The sequence below is a fragment of the Lissotriton vulgaris genome, chromosome 8, assembly GCF_964263255.1.
Source record: "Lissotriton vulgaris chromosome 8, aLisVul1.2, whole genome shotgun sequence".
NCBI classification, from domain to species: domain Eukaryota; kingdom Metazoa; phylum Chordata; class Amphibia; order Caudata; family Salamandridae; genus Lissotriton; species Lissotriton vulgaris.
Window position 1 is genome coordinate 10,636,612 of NC_141696.1, and position 18,719 is coordinate 10,655,330.

The 18,719-nt window shown below is 44.7% G+C and overlaps 1 protein-coding gene across 1 annotated transcript in view; it reads right to left on the reverse strand.

The window, feature by feature from the left end:
• Positions 1-18,719, reverse strand: part of LOC147693218 (NACHT, LRR and PYD domains-containing protein 3-like) — a 1,290,712-nt gene that overhangs the window by 1,205,318 nt on the left and 66,675 nt on the right. Inside the window, exon 6 of the mRNA XM_086933611.1 lies at positions 6,746-6,814. Coding sequence (XP_086789737.1) covers positions 6,746-6,814 — 69 coding nt within the window. The remainder of the gene's footprint in view (positions 1-6,745; positions 6,815-18,719) is intronic.

Here is an 18,719-nt window from a genome sequence, read left to right on the forward strand (position 1 = left end):
CTGGTGCCTTGCTGCTGAAGGAGAGGAAGACAATAAGACTACGAAAAGACTTTTGTGCTACTTGTGCCAAACTCTGCAAAGAGATCTCCAAGGGCTTGCAACTGAACTTGCCCCCTGACCAGCGTCCCAGGACCAGTGGACGCTACCCCCTTGGAAAGCGACTGCGGGTGCTGACCATCGCCGCAGCACTGACGGAGGAATCTCCTCTAAGGCATCAACATCCTCCCGACCACCGTGACCGGGGCCCAAAGCAACAGCAGAAGCAAAGTGAGGACCAGCCGCCGCTGGCCCGAACACCGTGACCGCAATTGCACCGGGAGCCCGAGAGCAAAGCAAAGGAGGACCCGTCCGGTCCGAGCTATCGAGGTGACTGCATAGCGAGCAGTCACTCACCTGCAAGGACGGACAGTTGCCCTACGAGAATCCGCAAGGTCGGTAAGCCTGCCCGACAGCCCAGCTGTGAGCCCACAGCTGCACCGACATTTGGCTGGGTACGTCCTGCACTTGGGGACCGTACTGCCACTTGTCACAACCGCACAGCCGCCGCCTCCAGGGTCGGAGCGGATGACGAGGAAAGGACCCTGCCGCCACAGAACACCGCTGCCCCGGACGACCAGTGACCTGCTTGGCCGAAGAGCCGCAACGATCAGCGACCCCGGGAAGGCAACGCGACGTGGGACAGATCCCTTGGAAGCCGCCGGCCCCACAAGAACTTTGAATAACACCGGCCTACGGGCCTCAAGAGAACTTCCATAAGAACTGTGGTAACCCGAATTACGTAACTTGCAACCGTCTTCATAAAGTTATTGACTGTATTCACAAGCCTGCTTAAAATCTATATAAAGATATATATTTTTACAAGAATACAGTCTGGTCTCGTTGTGTGGTGGGTTGGTTGTAAAGGTGTACTGTTGCAAGTGTTTAACCCTATGTGCCCCAAAGATTAGCCTACGACTGCTTAAGCCACACTACCTAGAGGGTAAGCAGAGGTTGTCTGGAAGGTAACCCTCAGCCCTGACGAGGAAGGGAGAGTCTCTGCTTGTCGCTAGTGTTGCACTGCGCCAACTAGAGCCTCCCCCTTCCTACACTACCCCTGTCACCGGAACTGGCAAGGGGGTAGTATTTGAAAGTGTATGACACCTTACACAACATATTTTGATAAAGCCAAACCAAAGTTAGCAATAACCGCGAGGATTATAATGCACTTAAGAGTATATGGTATGGCAATATCCCAGAACAACTATAAGGACATGGTTCTGAAAGCTGCAGACAGGCTCAGCTCATGCTAGAGCACCATCTCACATAAAACCAAGCACTCTGCCTCCAGGATTATTATGGCCTGCCATAGGAGTCACTTATAGGCATATATGTGTCCAGATATAGGGTTAGATATAGGTATACTATATCTAAGCAAGGGGTGATTACACGACCTTGCCCCAGCTGAGTGATCAGCCAGTTGTGTCAGTTTGGATAGCCAGCCAGGGGTGGCAAAAGATATGCTGCAGCCCCTGGTAGGCCTGTGATGCACCTATGCCCTGGGTACCTATAGTACACTGTACAGGGGCTGATAAGGTGATCCAATACCCAATTGGTGATGTACCTAAAGTACATGTCTGTGAATTTAGAGAGTGAACAGCAGGCTGTGGGTATGATTAGCAGGTCCACAGCCACATTAAGTCGAAAACCAGTGAAGCAAAAAGCAAAAATTGGAGTGACCATAGGAAAGCAGACCCTACTCTCCTACACTTGCCAACTTTGCATCATCGGGATTCAACCTGTGGCCGCCGCAGCTAAAAGATAACTGCTGCCGCTAAATCCCTGCACCTGTGCCAGCTGTGCATCATCGTGATTCATCCTGTGGGCGGCCGCAGCACAGAAAGAGCTGCTGCAGCTGAGTGCCCGCAACTTTGCTAACTTGCCTCATTGTAAATTGTCCTGTGAGCCGTCGCAGCTAAGTGAGAGCTGCTGCCGCTGTGAGCCCACCATGGACCTGCCAGACGAGAGTCATCGTCACCACCATCCCGGGCTGCCCCAGCCGTGTGCTAATGCCACTGAGAGCCCCCCTGTCCCCGAGTGCCCGAATCATTGTGGGTGCATGCTGCGGACCCTTGCAGCCAAGACTTGTGGTCGCTGGGAGTCTGCCTGTCACAGTCTCGGCTTCTTCGAGAAGCTGCGTGCTGTGTCCTCTTTCAACGGCAGGTACCTGGTGTGCAGCGCGTCGCGTAGGCCCTGGCCTTGAACTCAGTCATTGTCACGTTCTGGTGAATACGTTATTGCCTTTTTGGGTCCCTACTAGTTTACGTGCATTGCAGCTTGTTGAAACATTTTGAGAGTTTTGAGTTAAACTGTTAGATAAAGATATTATTTTTTTTATACCTACCCGAGTTGTGTCCTTTTGTGGTGTCGTTACTGCCTTGTTGTACATGGTCATAAATGCTTTACACAATGCCTCTGAGATAGGCCTAACTGCTCGTGCTACGTTACCACAGGGCTGAGCAGGGGTTGTCAAAAGAGGTAGCCCACTTGCCCTGACTTAGAAAGAAGGGTCCCTAGTTGGATATTGGCGCCAGCCATTACCAACTAGAGACCCCCATTTCTAACATTATGTATGTGCATCTTAGCACCAGAATGCATTTTGGATAGTCATGCCCTTTGTGCAATTACATGACATAACAATGATCTGTGTAAAGGTAAGGTAAGTAAGCAAGGTAAGTTTGTAAAAAAGTGAGTACCAGGGCCCTTCTCAGGAGATTAGTGCAACTTTACCCATTGACCCCGCCAGTGATGCTAAGGGTGAAAATGTAGAATATTATTTAAGTATAGGGTGGACGGTTGATATTGTTTTTATGTATGTTTGAGTTATTAAACACGCTGTTAACACTCCTCAAAAATAGAGAAACGGATCCACTATGTGGTGAACTGTAATAAGTGCTGTAGTTGAGAACTGTCAACTAAGAATGAGCAACCCAATATACCCTTGAGGTCTTGGGCGATAGGTATGAAAGGGTAATTGTGCCGTCAAGGGTTTTTGTTAAACTGTTGAATATTCAGAATTATATATTATTTTGTGGTCCTAAACATTTGACACCACTGATGCACAATTTGTGTCAGACAAAGTTTTTAGACAAATAGAGCTAATACCTGACGGTAATAAAAAGAGAGAGCAATAGCAGGGTGTATGGAAAAGTTCTGTTTGTTTTACTTATTCACAAAACAAGAATAAAATATACATGGGTATACCATTTGTTGCAAAAGCTACAATAGGAAACATATCAATAAAACAGCCTATTTGCAGCAATTGTTGTAGCTTATCCACCTGTTTACAGATTCTATCATTACAAGCAGTGGAACAAGCGCAGTCGATGTTTCGGTCTCTAGACTTGCGTTATGGAGACCATCCTCAGGACAAACAAATCAAATCATGAATACCCTTTCTTATAGATTAATGAAGATCATGGAGTTTAAATGGGCCTCAAATTCAAGTAGATGGTAGCGCTGAGTGCAATCATCTGTAAAGACAGGTCTCGACTGATTTTATCTCTCCCTGTGTAACTTTTGATATTTATTTGATATTTATGGGTATTTGTAGAGCGCAGACATTCGCTCCGGAAGGAGCATCTTGGCGCTGAGATAGCGTGCTACGGGTACATGAAAGTGGAAAAGGATAAAAAGAAAAAATGAAGAAAATGGACCTAAATGGCTGCCAATACTGAGGCGTCAGATTGTTGGTACACCCAAGTCTTTAGGAGTTTTCTGAAGATGCTGTCCTTGTCCGTCAATCTAAGGTTGACTGGTAGTGTGTTCCATGCTCTGGCTGCTAGGACGGTAAAGGTCTTACCACCCCTGGTTTTGTACTTAAATCTTGGAATGGTGATGAGATTTTTGCCAGAGGATCTCAGACATCTCGAGGGATGGTAGCGTGTAAAACGCTTTGCAAGGTAAAGGGGCCCTGAGTTTTTCATAACTCTGAAGACGGTAAGAAGGAGTTTAAAGAGGATCCTTTTGTGTAACGGTAGCCAGTGGAGGGTGTTTAGTGCCATTGAAGCTGATGACCTTCTAGGAAGTCCCAGCACTAATCGAGCAGCTGCGTGTTGTATGCTCTGCAGCTTTTTGAGGGTGGACTTTTTCACTCCCGCCATTAGACCATTACAGTAATCAAGTCTGGAGAGTATCAAAGCTACCGCGACTGATTTTCGTGCTGCCATAGGAAGGAGGTCGAAAAATTTCTTTAGGGACTTAATAAATCCAAAACAGCGACCAGCCGTGATCCTGACATGTTCGTCAAAAGAAAGGGATGAGTCGAATTGCACACCCAAGTTCCGTGCTGAAGAGACAGCGCTGGGAGGGGCCTCAGATCCTATGGGCCACCAGTCCTTCGGGCAGAAGGATAGATCTTTACTCAGTGGTATGATTTCGGTTTTGGTGCTGTTACATCTTAAATGATTTTTGTTTAGCCACTGAAAAACATCAGAAAGACAATTTTGGAAACGCAGCTTTGCGTTCGTACACTTTTTGTCAATCGTGACGACGAGTTGTGTGTCGTCAGCGTATGACGTGACAAGGATCCCATGGGATTCTATCACAGCGAGGAGGGGTGCCATATAGATGTTAAAAAAGAGAGGAGTTGATATGGACCCCTGGGGGACTCCAGATGTTATGGGTTTCTCGCTGGATAGATAGGGGCCCAGGGACACAGTTTGGGACCTATTAGATAGGAAAGATGTAACCCAAGCTAGAACTGTGCCTGTCACGCCAATCTCTCGCAGTCTGTTGATAAGGATGACGTGCGAGATGGTGTCGAACGCTGCTGTTAGGTCAAGCAGGATGAGGACGGCATGCCTGCCCTCATCCTGCAGGAACTTGATGGAATCAGCTAGTTCTATAAGGGCTGTTTCGGTTGAATGGCCGGAGCGAAAGCCCGACTGCTGCGGATGTAAGATGTTACCAATCTGAACGAAAGTTTTTAGCTCTTCATATACTAGTTGTTCTGTGATCTTACCAAGGAAGGGAAGTAAGGAAATGGGGCGCATATTGGTCAGGTCGGTGGGGGATTTATTCGGCTTCTTCATCAGAGGCTTCACTATGGCCTTCTTCCAGTCATTAGGCACTATCCCGGACTCAAGAGATTCATTGATGATGATGTTGATATAAGGGTTAACAGTATCAATCAAATGGTGCAAGATGCTGGGAGGGCAGGGGTCAGTAGGGGCTCCTGATTTGCATGCCAGGATAGCCTTGCGGGTTTGTTGAAAGGAGACAGGCTTGAAGTTAGAGAGAGGGGGATAATTGTCTGTTTCCACGTGGGGTGTGGTCAGAGGAGGAGGGAAGTCTTTCTGAATGTTAACAATTTTCTCAACAAAAAAGTCTGCGATTTGATTGCACAGGCTTGCAACTTTAGAGGTGACGCTGCTGATAAACACGTACATCTAGTCTGTACTTCAGTTCTCTGTATATTTAAACGATTGGCAGGCCCTCGGTCACTTTTACATGAAGTTCACTTAACACAGCAGTCCTGGCTAAACAAAGGTCGAAGGCGATCCTCACAGTTCAACAGGCAGCAGCAATCTGGCAGAGAATTAGCTGCTGGTGCTGAGCAAAGGCAAACACCAGCTCAAAATAATCACTGACTTATGTGCTTTATAAAACTATACAACTAAACATAAAATGTACTAATGATCTGGATAAATTCAAAGCAAGTAGGCACAGGAAGTCAAAGATGCACCCCTAGCTAATGGGCCAGTTTAAGGTACACAAACTAATCTCCATCAATCGGGGAAGCGGGGTTGAACGCTGAGGATTTGTGTGATAGATTTGGCTTGTTTGACTCGGGTGAAATAAGACTGTCATGGAAGCATCACATAACGAGCAGTAGTTGTTGGTTCTGTAACTTTTCACATGAAAGCTCTGCTCGTGTTCTGTGTTGTTGACCAGCTTTATGGCCTGCATGCCACTGGTGCTTATTACCATCTGCTAGAGGACTTAGGGCCTTATTCACAAACTGCATGTTGTAGTACAAGAAGTAGTAATACAGCAGCGCTAGTCAAGTACTACAAAATGCTATTCACATATGGAATTCAGGCGTTTCCAGAATCCAATCACAAGAATTAATTTCATTCAAGAGTCTGGAAAAGGAATCTTGCGGGAAAGATCTGATGGCGTTTGCAGAGTGGGAGACGTGCAGCGAGTGGAGGACACACAAGACAAAGGAACCAGAACTTGAGGCTGCCCTGAGGCATCAGGGAAGACTGGAATCCCCAACCAGAACAAAGAGAAGCCATGAGGCCACTGGTTAAGGGCAGAGCCCCACCACATTCCTGGTGGAACACGGCTAGCCCAGTTATGTGACCAGATACTTGGGAAGAGTGGGAACTGGGAGGAGGTTCAGAGGGAACACCTCTGGTCCACAAAATGTTGAGGGTTCTGCAATTTAAAGCTTCCAGAGTATCAAGGCTGAACTTGTTGGGCAATTCTTTATTGAGTAGTGAGTATTTTCAGTAAATTACACATACAAAGACCAGAATGTAATTTTGGGTCACAACTTGTAATTCTTTCACAATTTTTTATTTCTTTTTCTAAATGACTGTTGAAAAAGTCATTATCCAAATCAAAGACTTAGTGGGCTCACTACACTTAGAAGAGATGTCATGGAAAACTCCAACTTCACCTGGTGACAGGATAGGAAAAGTGGTATCTTCCCTCACATAGCCAAACCCATGATTTAGAGAACAGATGGTTTGAAACTTACCTGTGGCTCTTTCCGCTTCATTCGGGGGGCATCTTTCTTCACTGAGGTTCCGGTTTTCTTGATCCTGACCTAAGAAGAGAAAAAGAAAAAGAGAAATAACTATATAATAATTGCAACCTATACTTGTGAAAAAAAGAACATCTTCTAAACAGAACTGTATTAGGCTTTGTATGTCCCGCTAAACCTTACTGGCACATCTATAAAATACATCAGCACCTAGGTGACAGGTAGATATGTCATGTTTGGTAACTATGGAATTATAATGATAAACCCTCTTTAATGGTAAAGTCATATTTTCATTATAATTTTGAAAATGCCACTTTTAGAAAGTTAAACACCAACAGAGATTGCATGTGCTGCAAATCCTTTCACTCACTTATTTTGAGTTTGCAGACGGCGGTCTGTGTGGTCCCTTATCTCTTGAAATTTGAGAGGTTCTAAACGGTGAGTTGTTCTTGTCTTGTTTTGTACCACCAAGCAGTCGGTTTTGTTTTCTGTGTGTGGTAACCTATTTGTTAGAGTGACCTTTGTCCATTTGGTTGTTGATCGTCGATTAGTGTTAGGAGTATGAGTGAAAATGAAACTTTTGCGCATACTGAAGACCATATAAAAAATCTACTAGCCGATCCGCCCCTATTCGCTTCTGCTTCTCTGAGCGTCTCAGCCCAGAACCAGAATGAAATAGATAAATTAACACGCTTAAAAAAGAAACACATTCGCACCGACCTGCATGGTCATTTTTTGCTTCAGCACTTGAGAGGAGGCACAATCCCTACAGGGCTACAGATTAAAAACGATCCTGTAATATTTACGGAAGATCCTATATACAAAAAGGGATACAGCTACATAGAGACGAAATGCAGTCGAGATTTAATGGTGTTAACAATTGAAACTGCTCAAAGACTCTCAAAAACACAATTAGAGGAAATAGAGGCACTTGAAACAGCAATATCCACCAATCAACTAATCACAGATTCAAAATCACTATTAGAGAAATTACAAAAAGAGATTGGAGAGTTCAAAGATTACACAGTCAACCAAAAAACAGTGCAATTTGAAAAGGATAAGAAAAACTTCAACTTAGAAAAGGTGTACCCATATTTACAATCCGATTTCTACTCTAAACCGGATTCTAGATAACATTTACAAGAATACCAGGGAAGATCATTCAACAAATTTACAACCTTTTCAGACACGTCGTCGGCAAGCGGAAACGAAGGAGACAACCCCACACCAAGGAGAAACAACAATAGGAGAGGTGGATTCCAACAAAACCAGGGATTCCAACAACAACATCAAGGACCTTTTTTAGGCAGGGGTCAACCGATACCACGTGGAAAAACTCGCTTTGCCCCCCAAACATGGGAAATGTCAACAAAACGACGCAACTACAACAATTAATACCGTCACCAATATTCAATTTGTCCAAAAAAATCTTGACACCCGAAGAAGAAAAGATTCTAACAAAAGGTCTCACCTTTGTCCCCACCAAATACACAAATTTTGTAAAACTTAAGACAGAGGTCATCGAATTTTGCCGAAAAATAAGACTTAAAACCTTCTTCACAGAGCAGCCCTATCAACCTAGGCTCGAAATAACAGGACTGAGAAATAAATCAACATTCTGTCCACCCACAAATAAAATACCAAAGGAGGTGATCACTTTCGAACGGACCTTATTGTCAGCAGTGATGGAAATGGAAAAAAAGAAAAAACATCTCAAATTCAATTTATCAAAAGCGGAGTCACAAGCCTTAAACAATCTCAAAATGGATACGTCGGTCATTATAAAGCAGGCCGACAAAGGTGGCTCAATTGTTATCCGGGACAAAGAATTGTATAAAACGGAAGTCAAAAGGCAATTGAATGATGAGACATGTTACAGAAAGGTGAATAAAGATCCAACCTTGGAACTGAAAAATGAACTACATAAGATCATAGACGAAGGTTTTGAACAGGGATTTCTAGGACAAAAAGAGTATGAGTACCTAAAAATAAAACACCCCAGGACTCCTCTTTTTTATGTATTACCAAAAATACATAAGAACGAAAAAACGCCCCCAGGACGCACAATAGTGTCTGGTTGTGACTCCTTGATGGAACCTATTTCGAAGTTTGTCGATTTCTTTCTTAAACCTTTCTTATTGACTGTGAAATCTCATATAGTCAAGACACTACGGACTTCATTAAAAAGCTGATGTCAATAAAGTTTGAAAAAAATTCCCAAGTAATGGTGACAATGGACATTACTTCACTTTATACATCAATCCCGCAGGATGAAGGTATTTATGTCCTGGAAGCATTTCTGGAAGAAAGACCAAGACCTCACCCAATACCAACGAAGTTCATCTTAAGACTCGCAGAATTCGCACTAAAAAAGAACTATTTCAATTTTGACGGAGAATTCTTTTTCCAAATTGGTGGTGTAGCCATGGGATGCCCTTTTGCCCCGGAATTAGCGGTGTTATTCATGGCCAGATATGAGGAGGCTTTCGTCTACAATAACAATCCCTACATACAATGGATAACCCATTGGTATCGTTATATCGACGATATTTTTTTTCATATGGAGTGGACCAACAGAGGAACTTGAACGATTCCATGATTGGATAAATAACAGGGTACCAACTATAAAATTCAGCATGGAACATTCATCAGAAAAAATGCCGTTCTTGGATGTAGAAGTGTACCCATATGAAGGAGAATTAATAACAACGTTATACAAAAAATCAACCGACCGCAACAGGGCATTACACTTCCGGAGCAACCACCCACGGAGTCTAAAAGAAAACCTCCCTTATGGACAATCTTTACGGCTGAAACGTAACTGCCAATTCAAAGCTGAGTATTGGAAGCATGCAGACAAACTCAAGGAAAATCTACTGCTACGAGGCTACCCAAAAAAACTGCTAATAAAATCTGCTAAAAGGGCCTGATGGACGCCTCGCGAAAGCCTTCTCGAAAGAAGAACGAAAAATGCCACAGATAGGTTGGTGTTTGTCTCAACATTTTGCCCTAATTCAAATGATTTAAAAAAAGTGGTAAAACCAAACTGGCATCTTTTGCGCAACTTAGACCAAGCCTTTAATCAAGAACCACTTTTTGCTTTCAAAAAGAACTATAGTGTCGCCAATCAGCTGATCAGAGCAGCTTTGCCCAAAAAAACGAATCCGGATTTAAGGACTATGTTGAATTTCCCACCAATCCAGGGACATCGAAAATGTGGCACATGTAGTTGTTGTGACACTACGGTTGAAGGAACTGTTTTCACTTACAATCACATCAGCTGGAAACATGAAAAATTCTCAAACTGTAAATCACGCAATGTGGTGTATGGAATCATCTGTCCCTGTAGGTTGGCATACATCGGCAAAACTAATCAAGAAGTGCGTCTACGAATACAACAGCACAAATCCAGAATTCGTAACAGTGTGGCCGCAGCCCCTCTGGTCAACCACTGGAAAGAAAAACAACATAAAGAGTCAGATGTTATTTGGACAGTCATCGCCAAAGTGGAAAGCGACACTAGAGGTGGCAATCTTGACGCAAAACTTACAAAAATGGAAGCGATGTTAATTGTTAAATTCAACACAGCATTCCATGGGCTCAACGAGATGTCCGAAATGTTTAAACTGTAACCACCTTCAAGCACTGTAGACACCAGTCAAGATTTTCCCAAAATATCAGAACCCTGACCACACCAGAACCACACTTTTGTCAAAAAAAATGTGTATGTGTATTCCAGGGCACACGCAACCAATCGAATCCAAGATGAACTCTTTAAATGATTAAATTCAAGCTCAATCAAATTCCTGACCACATCATTACCACATTTTTTTCATAAAACCACGTAGGTTTATCACTGGTCACACGCAGCCAACCAACTCCAAGATGCACAACTCTCTAAATGATCAAATCCAAGCTCAATTAATGCTATTGGACAAAGTGCGATCGGAGCTCTATAAGTCTCATGAATCAAAACACAGATGAACCGCATTACACATAACGGATTCTCTGTTGGTCTAAATAAAGTTTCATTTTAAAAAAACAAATAGAGGCTAAACAACATAGAGACTCACACTGTCGATAATTCGCAATGAGAAACTACAACTCCCAGATTCAAAAAATTCGACCTCCCACTAAACGAGCTTGGCTCTGGAGTTCTGGACTTTTTGGTTCCGTCCAGAGGTGTCAGGGAACAACACCCAAAGACCCCGGAATTCCACCTGCCTTGGTGCACAAATGAACAGAAACACGGGCTTCTCGATGGTGGCGTCAAAGACCAAAGGTTTATTACTGCAGGGACACAGAAGTCACAGAAACTACGCATGGGCAGTAACTAGGAGCCTGTTCAAATTGTACAAAGAGGGTTGCTCCTTATATACTAAATTTTGGCCTTCAGGCGAATTCTTCACATGTTAGTACATTCCCAAACCTTTGTGTCCTAAACAATAAATATTTGGCGTTGCACAGGAATCGTCGACAATATCTGATGTCAAAACATTACGAACGAGGGGTTCCCACTTTTCCATCATAATCTCATGTCAACTTTTCATTCAAGACCCGGACCGCCTCATCGTAAATTTCGTTACCTCCCCCTAATAAAGGCCCAGAAGGAAAGGAGCAGAGCCAGGTGCAGAAGATAGAAAAGCAGGATAAGGGATGTTTGTAGGTTGTAAATGGGCAAGGCTACCGGCTTCGGCCGCCTAATCGTGATCAGGACAATGGACACGAAGACCAGTTTAGCAGGACTGGCCTCGGGCAGAGGAGGCAGCCTTTGTCGAGTTATGCAGCTACAGCGTGATCTGGTTTAAGGTGCACGTGTCATGAAAGAGGTGAATCTCCGGTTAAGGCTACGTGTCCTTAATCGAAATGAAGTGATCAGAGGTTATTGCGTATGTGAGGGCAAGAAACACAAAATGGCGGCCATGATCTAAGATGGATGCCGTGGGTAGATCAGAAATGTGTTTATAAAAGGAGTGCTCTTGCTCGTAGCGTAGCGAAAACACCAGGATATGCTAAATGGATCATTTGCGGTTCGCTGATACCAATATTATGTATTTCCAACAATATTGAAAACACGGGTTCAAATCGTCACGGAACCTCAGACCCTCCTTTTGCCCTTACATAGGCAATTAATTAATCTATGTCAGAATCTAATTCTATGCTCATTAGGTCAGTGACATGCTGTTGTATCATCATCCTTTCTCGTGCCTTTTCTCCAAACGCAGGTGGTTTTCTAAGACAAGTTGCAGCACTAGCAAACTTCCTGGCTGAAGGCAAAAGTTCAAAATTTCAAAATATCACAATGGGCAGTTGCCTGCTTTATTTGTCCATTTTACGGTTTCGTAAATTATATCTTTGCTTCGCAGGTACTGTCTGATCGGCAAATAGCGTTTCACTGGTAGCTGTTGCAGTGTTCAAGTTCGCAGATGACAGAGTTTTTTCTGATGCAGGGGACAAATGTTCAGAGTTCAAAGGAGTCTTTTCTGAAGGATAGTCAGAGCTTGGAGTGTCAGTGATCAATTCGGCATCGCTGAAAGGGATGAATTTTGGCGTGCTTTCAAATTCGGAGGAACCAATTCCCTTCTTCACCCAGTCGTCGTAAGGAAGTGGCAAAGGTACACGCTTTACATGGGATGCGTGCACCCAATGCTTGCGACCAGCCACACGAACTGCTGTTCTTGTTACAAGCAGGACCTGGAAAGGGCCGACGAATCTCGGCTGAAGGTTCTTCGTCCTCGCGAAATTCCTGATAACCACAAGATCTCCTGGTTTCAGCTGATGCCCTGGACTCTCCGGAGGCTTTGGTAAAGCATCGAAAACCTGTTGGTGAATAAGACTCAATTTAGCAGTCAAGTCGTAAAGGTAGTCTATCAACATAGGATATTCTAGCGAACAAAACTCCTTAGGTCTCGGCACACCCCAAATATTTGCCGGACGGCCAAACACTATCTCATAAGGGCTAAGCCCCACTCTAGAATGTACAGTTGCTCTCGTTGATAACAAAGCCAAAGGAAGTGCGTCTGGCCAGGCTAAACCTGTGGATGCTTGTATTTTAGCTAGTTTCAGCTTAAGGGTGCCATTGTAACCCTCCACTAAACCAGCAGACTGGGGATGGTTTGCACTGTGGAACTTTTGTTTCAGACCTAGGCCAGCACACACACTCTGCATAACTTTCCCTATAAACTCACTTCCGTTATCTGACCATACAATCCGTGGCATACCGAATCTAGGGAAATATTCTTTGAGAAGAATCTTGGCAGTTGATAGGGCAGTATTGTCCTTTAGTGGGTATGCTTCAATCCACCTGGAAAAAGCACAGACTACCACCAGGACATATTTCAAATTATTACAGCGATCCATGTGAATGAAGTCTAACTGAATCACTTCAAAGGGGCAGGAAGGAGGAGCGAAGTGACCAGCTGGAGTTGGAGTTCCCTTGCCAGGATTATGCATCAGGCATACCATACAATTTTTCACCACTCTCTCTGCACACTTACTGATTCCATCATTCTTCCAGACCGGAGCCAACATTTTACAGATTCCTTTAGAACTTATATGTGCTACTCCATGTGCCATCGTCCCTACTGCAAGCACATACGCATCAGGCAACATCCAACGCTGCTGTTCTGTCAAATCAATCCAACACCCATTCGAATCCAACTTGCCCATACTTTCTTTCCATACACGTTTTTCCTCCTCAGTTGCTTCTTTCTGAATCTCTTTCACACTTTCCATAGTATCCTCACACATTCCAGACTCAGCAATCCATCTTGCAGACGTAGCAACATACATTCTGCTCATCGTGTCTCTAGCTGTCTGTTTAGCAGTTTCATCAGCAAAAGCATTCCCGCGACCAACATCATCCGTGATTGCTTTATGAGCACTGCACTTTACAATCGCAACTTCAGTCGGCAAGGTTAGAGATTCCAACAAGTCGTTAACTAGCTGACCATGTTGAATCTTAGTCCCATGGGACGTAATGAAACCTCTTTCTCTCCACAAACGGCCAAAACTATGGGCCACGCCAAATGCGTACTGACTATCTGTAAAGACATTCACTCTCTTTCCCTTGGCTAAAACACACGCTCTTGTTAGAGCTATTAATTCTGCAGCTTGGGCAGAATTCTGACTCACTCTTGCAGTCTCCACAATCGTCTTCAAAGTCGTTACTGCGTAAGCAGCCGTCACATCACCATTCTCCAATTTAAAACATGACCCGTCCACATACAGCGTGCCATCTGGATCGGATAACGGAGTATCCTTTAAGTCAATGCGTCCTTTTGTCTCTTCCTCCGTTTTAAAACAACAATCATGTGGTTCGGAATCACTCGACTCTTGAGCAGTCGGCAACAGCATTGCTGGATTCAATACATTTCATCTTTTGATCTGAATATGACTCGCTAGTAATGTCAGCTCATAACCAGATAGTCTTGCACTGGTAAGGTGTTGTGTCTTCGTTCGATTCATGAGTGTATCCACCGCATGAGGAACCATGACCACTAGCATGTTGTTCATCACCAAACCAGCAGATTGTCGAATGGAAGCCGCAGCTGCCGCTGTAGCTCTCAAACAACTAGGCAACGCTCTAGCTACCGGATCTAATGTTGATGAAAAATACGCACAAGGGCGTTGTTTATCACCAAACTTCTGTGTCAGAACACTCAACGCGCAACCTTCTCTCTCATGAACATAGAGCGTGAATGGCTTACTGTAATCAGGTGTACCCAATACAGGAGCTGAACACAATGCTTTTCGTAATTCAGTAAAACTCTCTTGACATTCATCAGACCATGGCACCGGACTCGGAACATTTTTCCCAGTCAAAGCTACCAACGGTTTTGCTAAAAGAGAAAAATTTGGGATCCACTGCCTACAGTAAGAGGTAATACCTAGGAAGGCACGTACTTCTCTCTGTGTGCGTGGAACACTCATTTGCGTAATTGCTTTTATTCTCTCTGGGGTCAACTTCCTTCCCTCCTTTGACAAGAGATGACCTAGGTAGGTCACTTCTTGGCAGCAGTATTGCATTTTCGAAGGTGATACCTTATGATTCAAATTAGACAAATGATGTAATAACGAAATCGTAGCTGCTTTGCAAGTTTCCTTGTCATCGGCAGCCACTAGCAGATCGTCTACATACTGTACTAGAGCAGAACCTGGAGGAAGGACAAAGGAATCTAACTGGCTTTTTAATGCTTGACTGTAAATAGATGGGCTCTCACAATAGCCTTGTGGAGCGCGTTTAAATCTGAAACTTCGACCTCCTAGACAGAAGCCGAAAATATCTCTGCTTTCTTCGGCTATCGGAATGCTGAAAAAGGCATTCTTCAAGTCGATGACTGAGAACCAAGTGGCTGTAGCAGGAATTAATGTTAACAAGGCAGTAATGTCTGGGACCACAGGAAACTGCGGAACTACAATCTTATTAACTTCTCTGAGGTCGATAACAAACCTATACACTGGAGGCTTTGTGGGATCAGTTCGTTTCAGAATCGGTAGTACAGGACTGTTACAGACATTTCTTCTAGTTTCTTCAACCACACCTTTCTTAATCAAATCTTGCACAATCAATAAAAGTGCACGCTCACCTTCACTAGATATTTTGTATTGCGGAATTCTTGGAAATTTTACATTTGCTTTCAAAGTTACTACATATGGTGGTATTTCTAAAAGCCCTACATCATTAGGACCAGTCGCCCAAAGAGAATCAGGGAGTGAACGCAGCTCTGGCGGGAGTGCATCCATTGACAAGTACATCGGAGAAGTGATATTTTTACCCAGTGTAAGCTGTACTCCTTCCGGAGAACAGTACAATGTCGCATATAGTCGTTTTAACAAATCTAAACCAAGCAGATTTTCATTACAACCTGTCGTCAAAATCAGAGGTGCTCTCAAGTGACACGGTCCAACAGAAATAGACAAAGGACCAGATATCGGGTTGTAAACAGGGGCGCCTGAAAAACCTACAGAAACATTTGTTGAGCCGGACAAAGGTGCGCCAGGGAGTTTCGCATGAATGATAGAACTTTTTGCGGCACCAGTATCCAACAGAAACGGTTCGACTACACCTGATGTTGCTACTGCGACATAAGGCCCACTCTGATCCACTGGAACTGATACTACTCCCTCTCTCTGTCCATGGCTGTCCTAGTACCCATTTTGCTGAAATCCCTCATCCACTTCACAATAGTCTTCAACAAGATATTGTTGAGATCTATTTTGCTAAGTAGACTGTCCATTTCGTTGATCAAAGTGATTGGAAGGACGATCATTCGTTTGTGGAGGCATAGTACCTCGTCCTCGACCTCTAGAATTCTGCACAAAACCACCACGACCTCTCTGAGCTGCTGCTGCATTATTTTGCGCTAAGATCGGACATTCATTTTTATAGTGACCCTCTTTCTTACAGTACGCACATTGGTTCCACTGATATTGAGGTCTCGATGTACTATAATCTGTCCTTTGATACGAACCCTGTTGCGTATTAGTCTGATTCATGCGAGGCGGATACGCCTGTTGCAAAAGAACTTTAGTTTTTAAGTCTTTCGTTTTCTTGTCTGATTTCTCCTTTTCCTCTTTATCCCTATTTTCGTAATACTGTGCAGTTGCAAGTATTTGCGCAGTTGTGGAAACAGCCCACGCACTCTCTGAATCCTTTAATTTATTGCATAATTCAGGTAACAAATTATGCACAAATTTATCGACAAACAGTCTCTGTCCTCCTTCTGTGCTCATGTCCTGACCACTATGATCTACAAAAGTCTCTTCGAACCTCGTGAAAAAGTCGGAGACACTTTCGTCTTTCTTCTGCCTGCATGCGGATAACTTGTCCCAATTAACACGCAATGCGGGCATCAGAGTCTTCATTAGATCAATTATCCTACCTGGAAGATTAGCAATTAAGGGTTCAGGTTTTGCACCACCTGTTTGCTGACCATCCGCTGCAGTGATAGCTGCCCAATCACCACCTAAGGCAACTTGATGATCCTCTCTACGAATTTTAGCCCACACTGGTTGCGGAACTACATTGCCAAATAACATATCGATGTCTGCTAAGTTCATTATACAAGCCTCAACTGTCTGTGTTAATTCCTTATAGTATCCAGCAGGATTCTTACGTGGATCTGGCAAGGCCTGCTTCACTGCTAGCACTTCAGCTCGTTTCCACGGAATGTGTATCCACACCCTTTGGAATTGCGCTGGAGCAGCTACAATACCATTATTTTGATCAGCTTGCACAGCTTCGCGCCAAATTGGTGGAACCTCCCTCATTGGCCCACTAGAGGCCACGCCCCCTTTTCATCCCATATAAACGCTGACCTCTCAGCGCAACGTTCTCATCCCTGACCCAGTCCTGAGGCGGAAGCCAGGAGCTGGAGGTACGAATCAAACCTAGTTTGCATCAGCTTTTAACCTGTGTGGTGTCACTTTACTATTTGTCTCACCGCTTTTAATCTACCAGGCACGTTCTAAAAACCTCTATTTTAACTTTACAGCGCTGTTGACGCTGTCGCGCTACCATTACCAAAGCGGCCGCCATTGCACCTGGCGCGCTCGCCGACCACGCCCACTAGAGGCCACGCCTACTCCCCCTAGAAATGTGCCTGCATAGGAAGCGCAGCGGACGAGCGCAGCGGGAGCGCCGTTTGCGCGCCGAAGGCGCGCCTAAGGCAAGCCCGTCTGCGCCCGTCCGCGCTAAGACCGCGCCAGGCGCCAGACCCCCTGCCCAAATTCCTTCAATCCTTAGGTACGCCTCTAGCGACCTCCACCGACTCCGAGGTAAGCCCGACTGCCCCTGCAAATTTGATTTATCTACGGTACTTGTTTCCTCCAATTGCTCGAATTGCCACTGGACCCTCAACCTAGAAGCAGAACGGTCAACCCCCCCCAATATCTCACGACCTTTCTTTACAGGTGCCTTAATAAATGCCAGGTCAATGTGTAAACACAGCCAAGACATCCATGATCTCATCATTGACCACGACCTGGACTGCCTAATGATCACCGAGACCTGGCTCACTGAAGACAGTAACCCTGACATCGCCACCGCCCTCCCCCCGGGCTACTCCTTCCATAGACAAGATAGACAGAAGGGTAGAGGAGGTGGGGTCGCAGTTATTGTCAGGAACACCTTTAACTGTCACACCTTCAGCCTCGATCCCCTCACCGACGCAGAAGGCTTAGGATTCTGCATAAACCTTAGCAAAACGCTCTCCTTTACCGGTGGCCTCATCTATCGTCCACCTGGTAATGCCACTAAATTCCTAGACTCGCTAGACGACGCTCTTGGTAGTTTCCTCCTTCGCTATCCACACTTTACCCTCCTTGGAGACTTCAATATACATCTTGAATCCATAGCAGACCCGCACTCCAGAAATTTTCTACAGTCGTTGGACGTCTTTAACCTTCAACAAAGCGTCAAACTTCCCACACACTCCCTAGGTCACACCTTGGACGGTATCTGTTCTAACCTCCCGTCCCTCTCCTCCCTATCCCCTATACCTCAAATCTGGACTGATCATTGTCTAATCCCCTTTCATATCTCTAGCGGCGTCATCCCTACTTGCAATAAACGTTTACGCCAGCCCGCCCGTTCCATCAACTGGAATACTGTCCAGAAAAACCTCACTCTTCACCCCCTTTCCCCATCTAATGCCCCTTCTCCCTCGGGCGATATAGATAGAGACGCTATAGGTCTCAACAACTGGTTCACTCACGAATTTTCGACTCGCTGTCCCCCCCACAAACGGGACAAGGCCTCGAAAACAGTTAAACTCATGGCCCCTTGGTACACGCCGGACCTAACCGCCGCCCATCTTCTTTGCAGAAAAGCTGAGAGGAGATGGCGTAGTACCTACGACAACAGCGATCGCAGGAACTACATCCTACAGAGGAAAACCTACCTTGCATCCATCAAAACAGCAAAAAAAATCTACTACGTTAACGCTATTAATAATGCTAGCCAAAA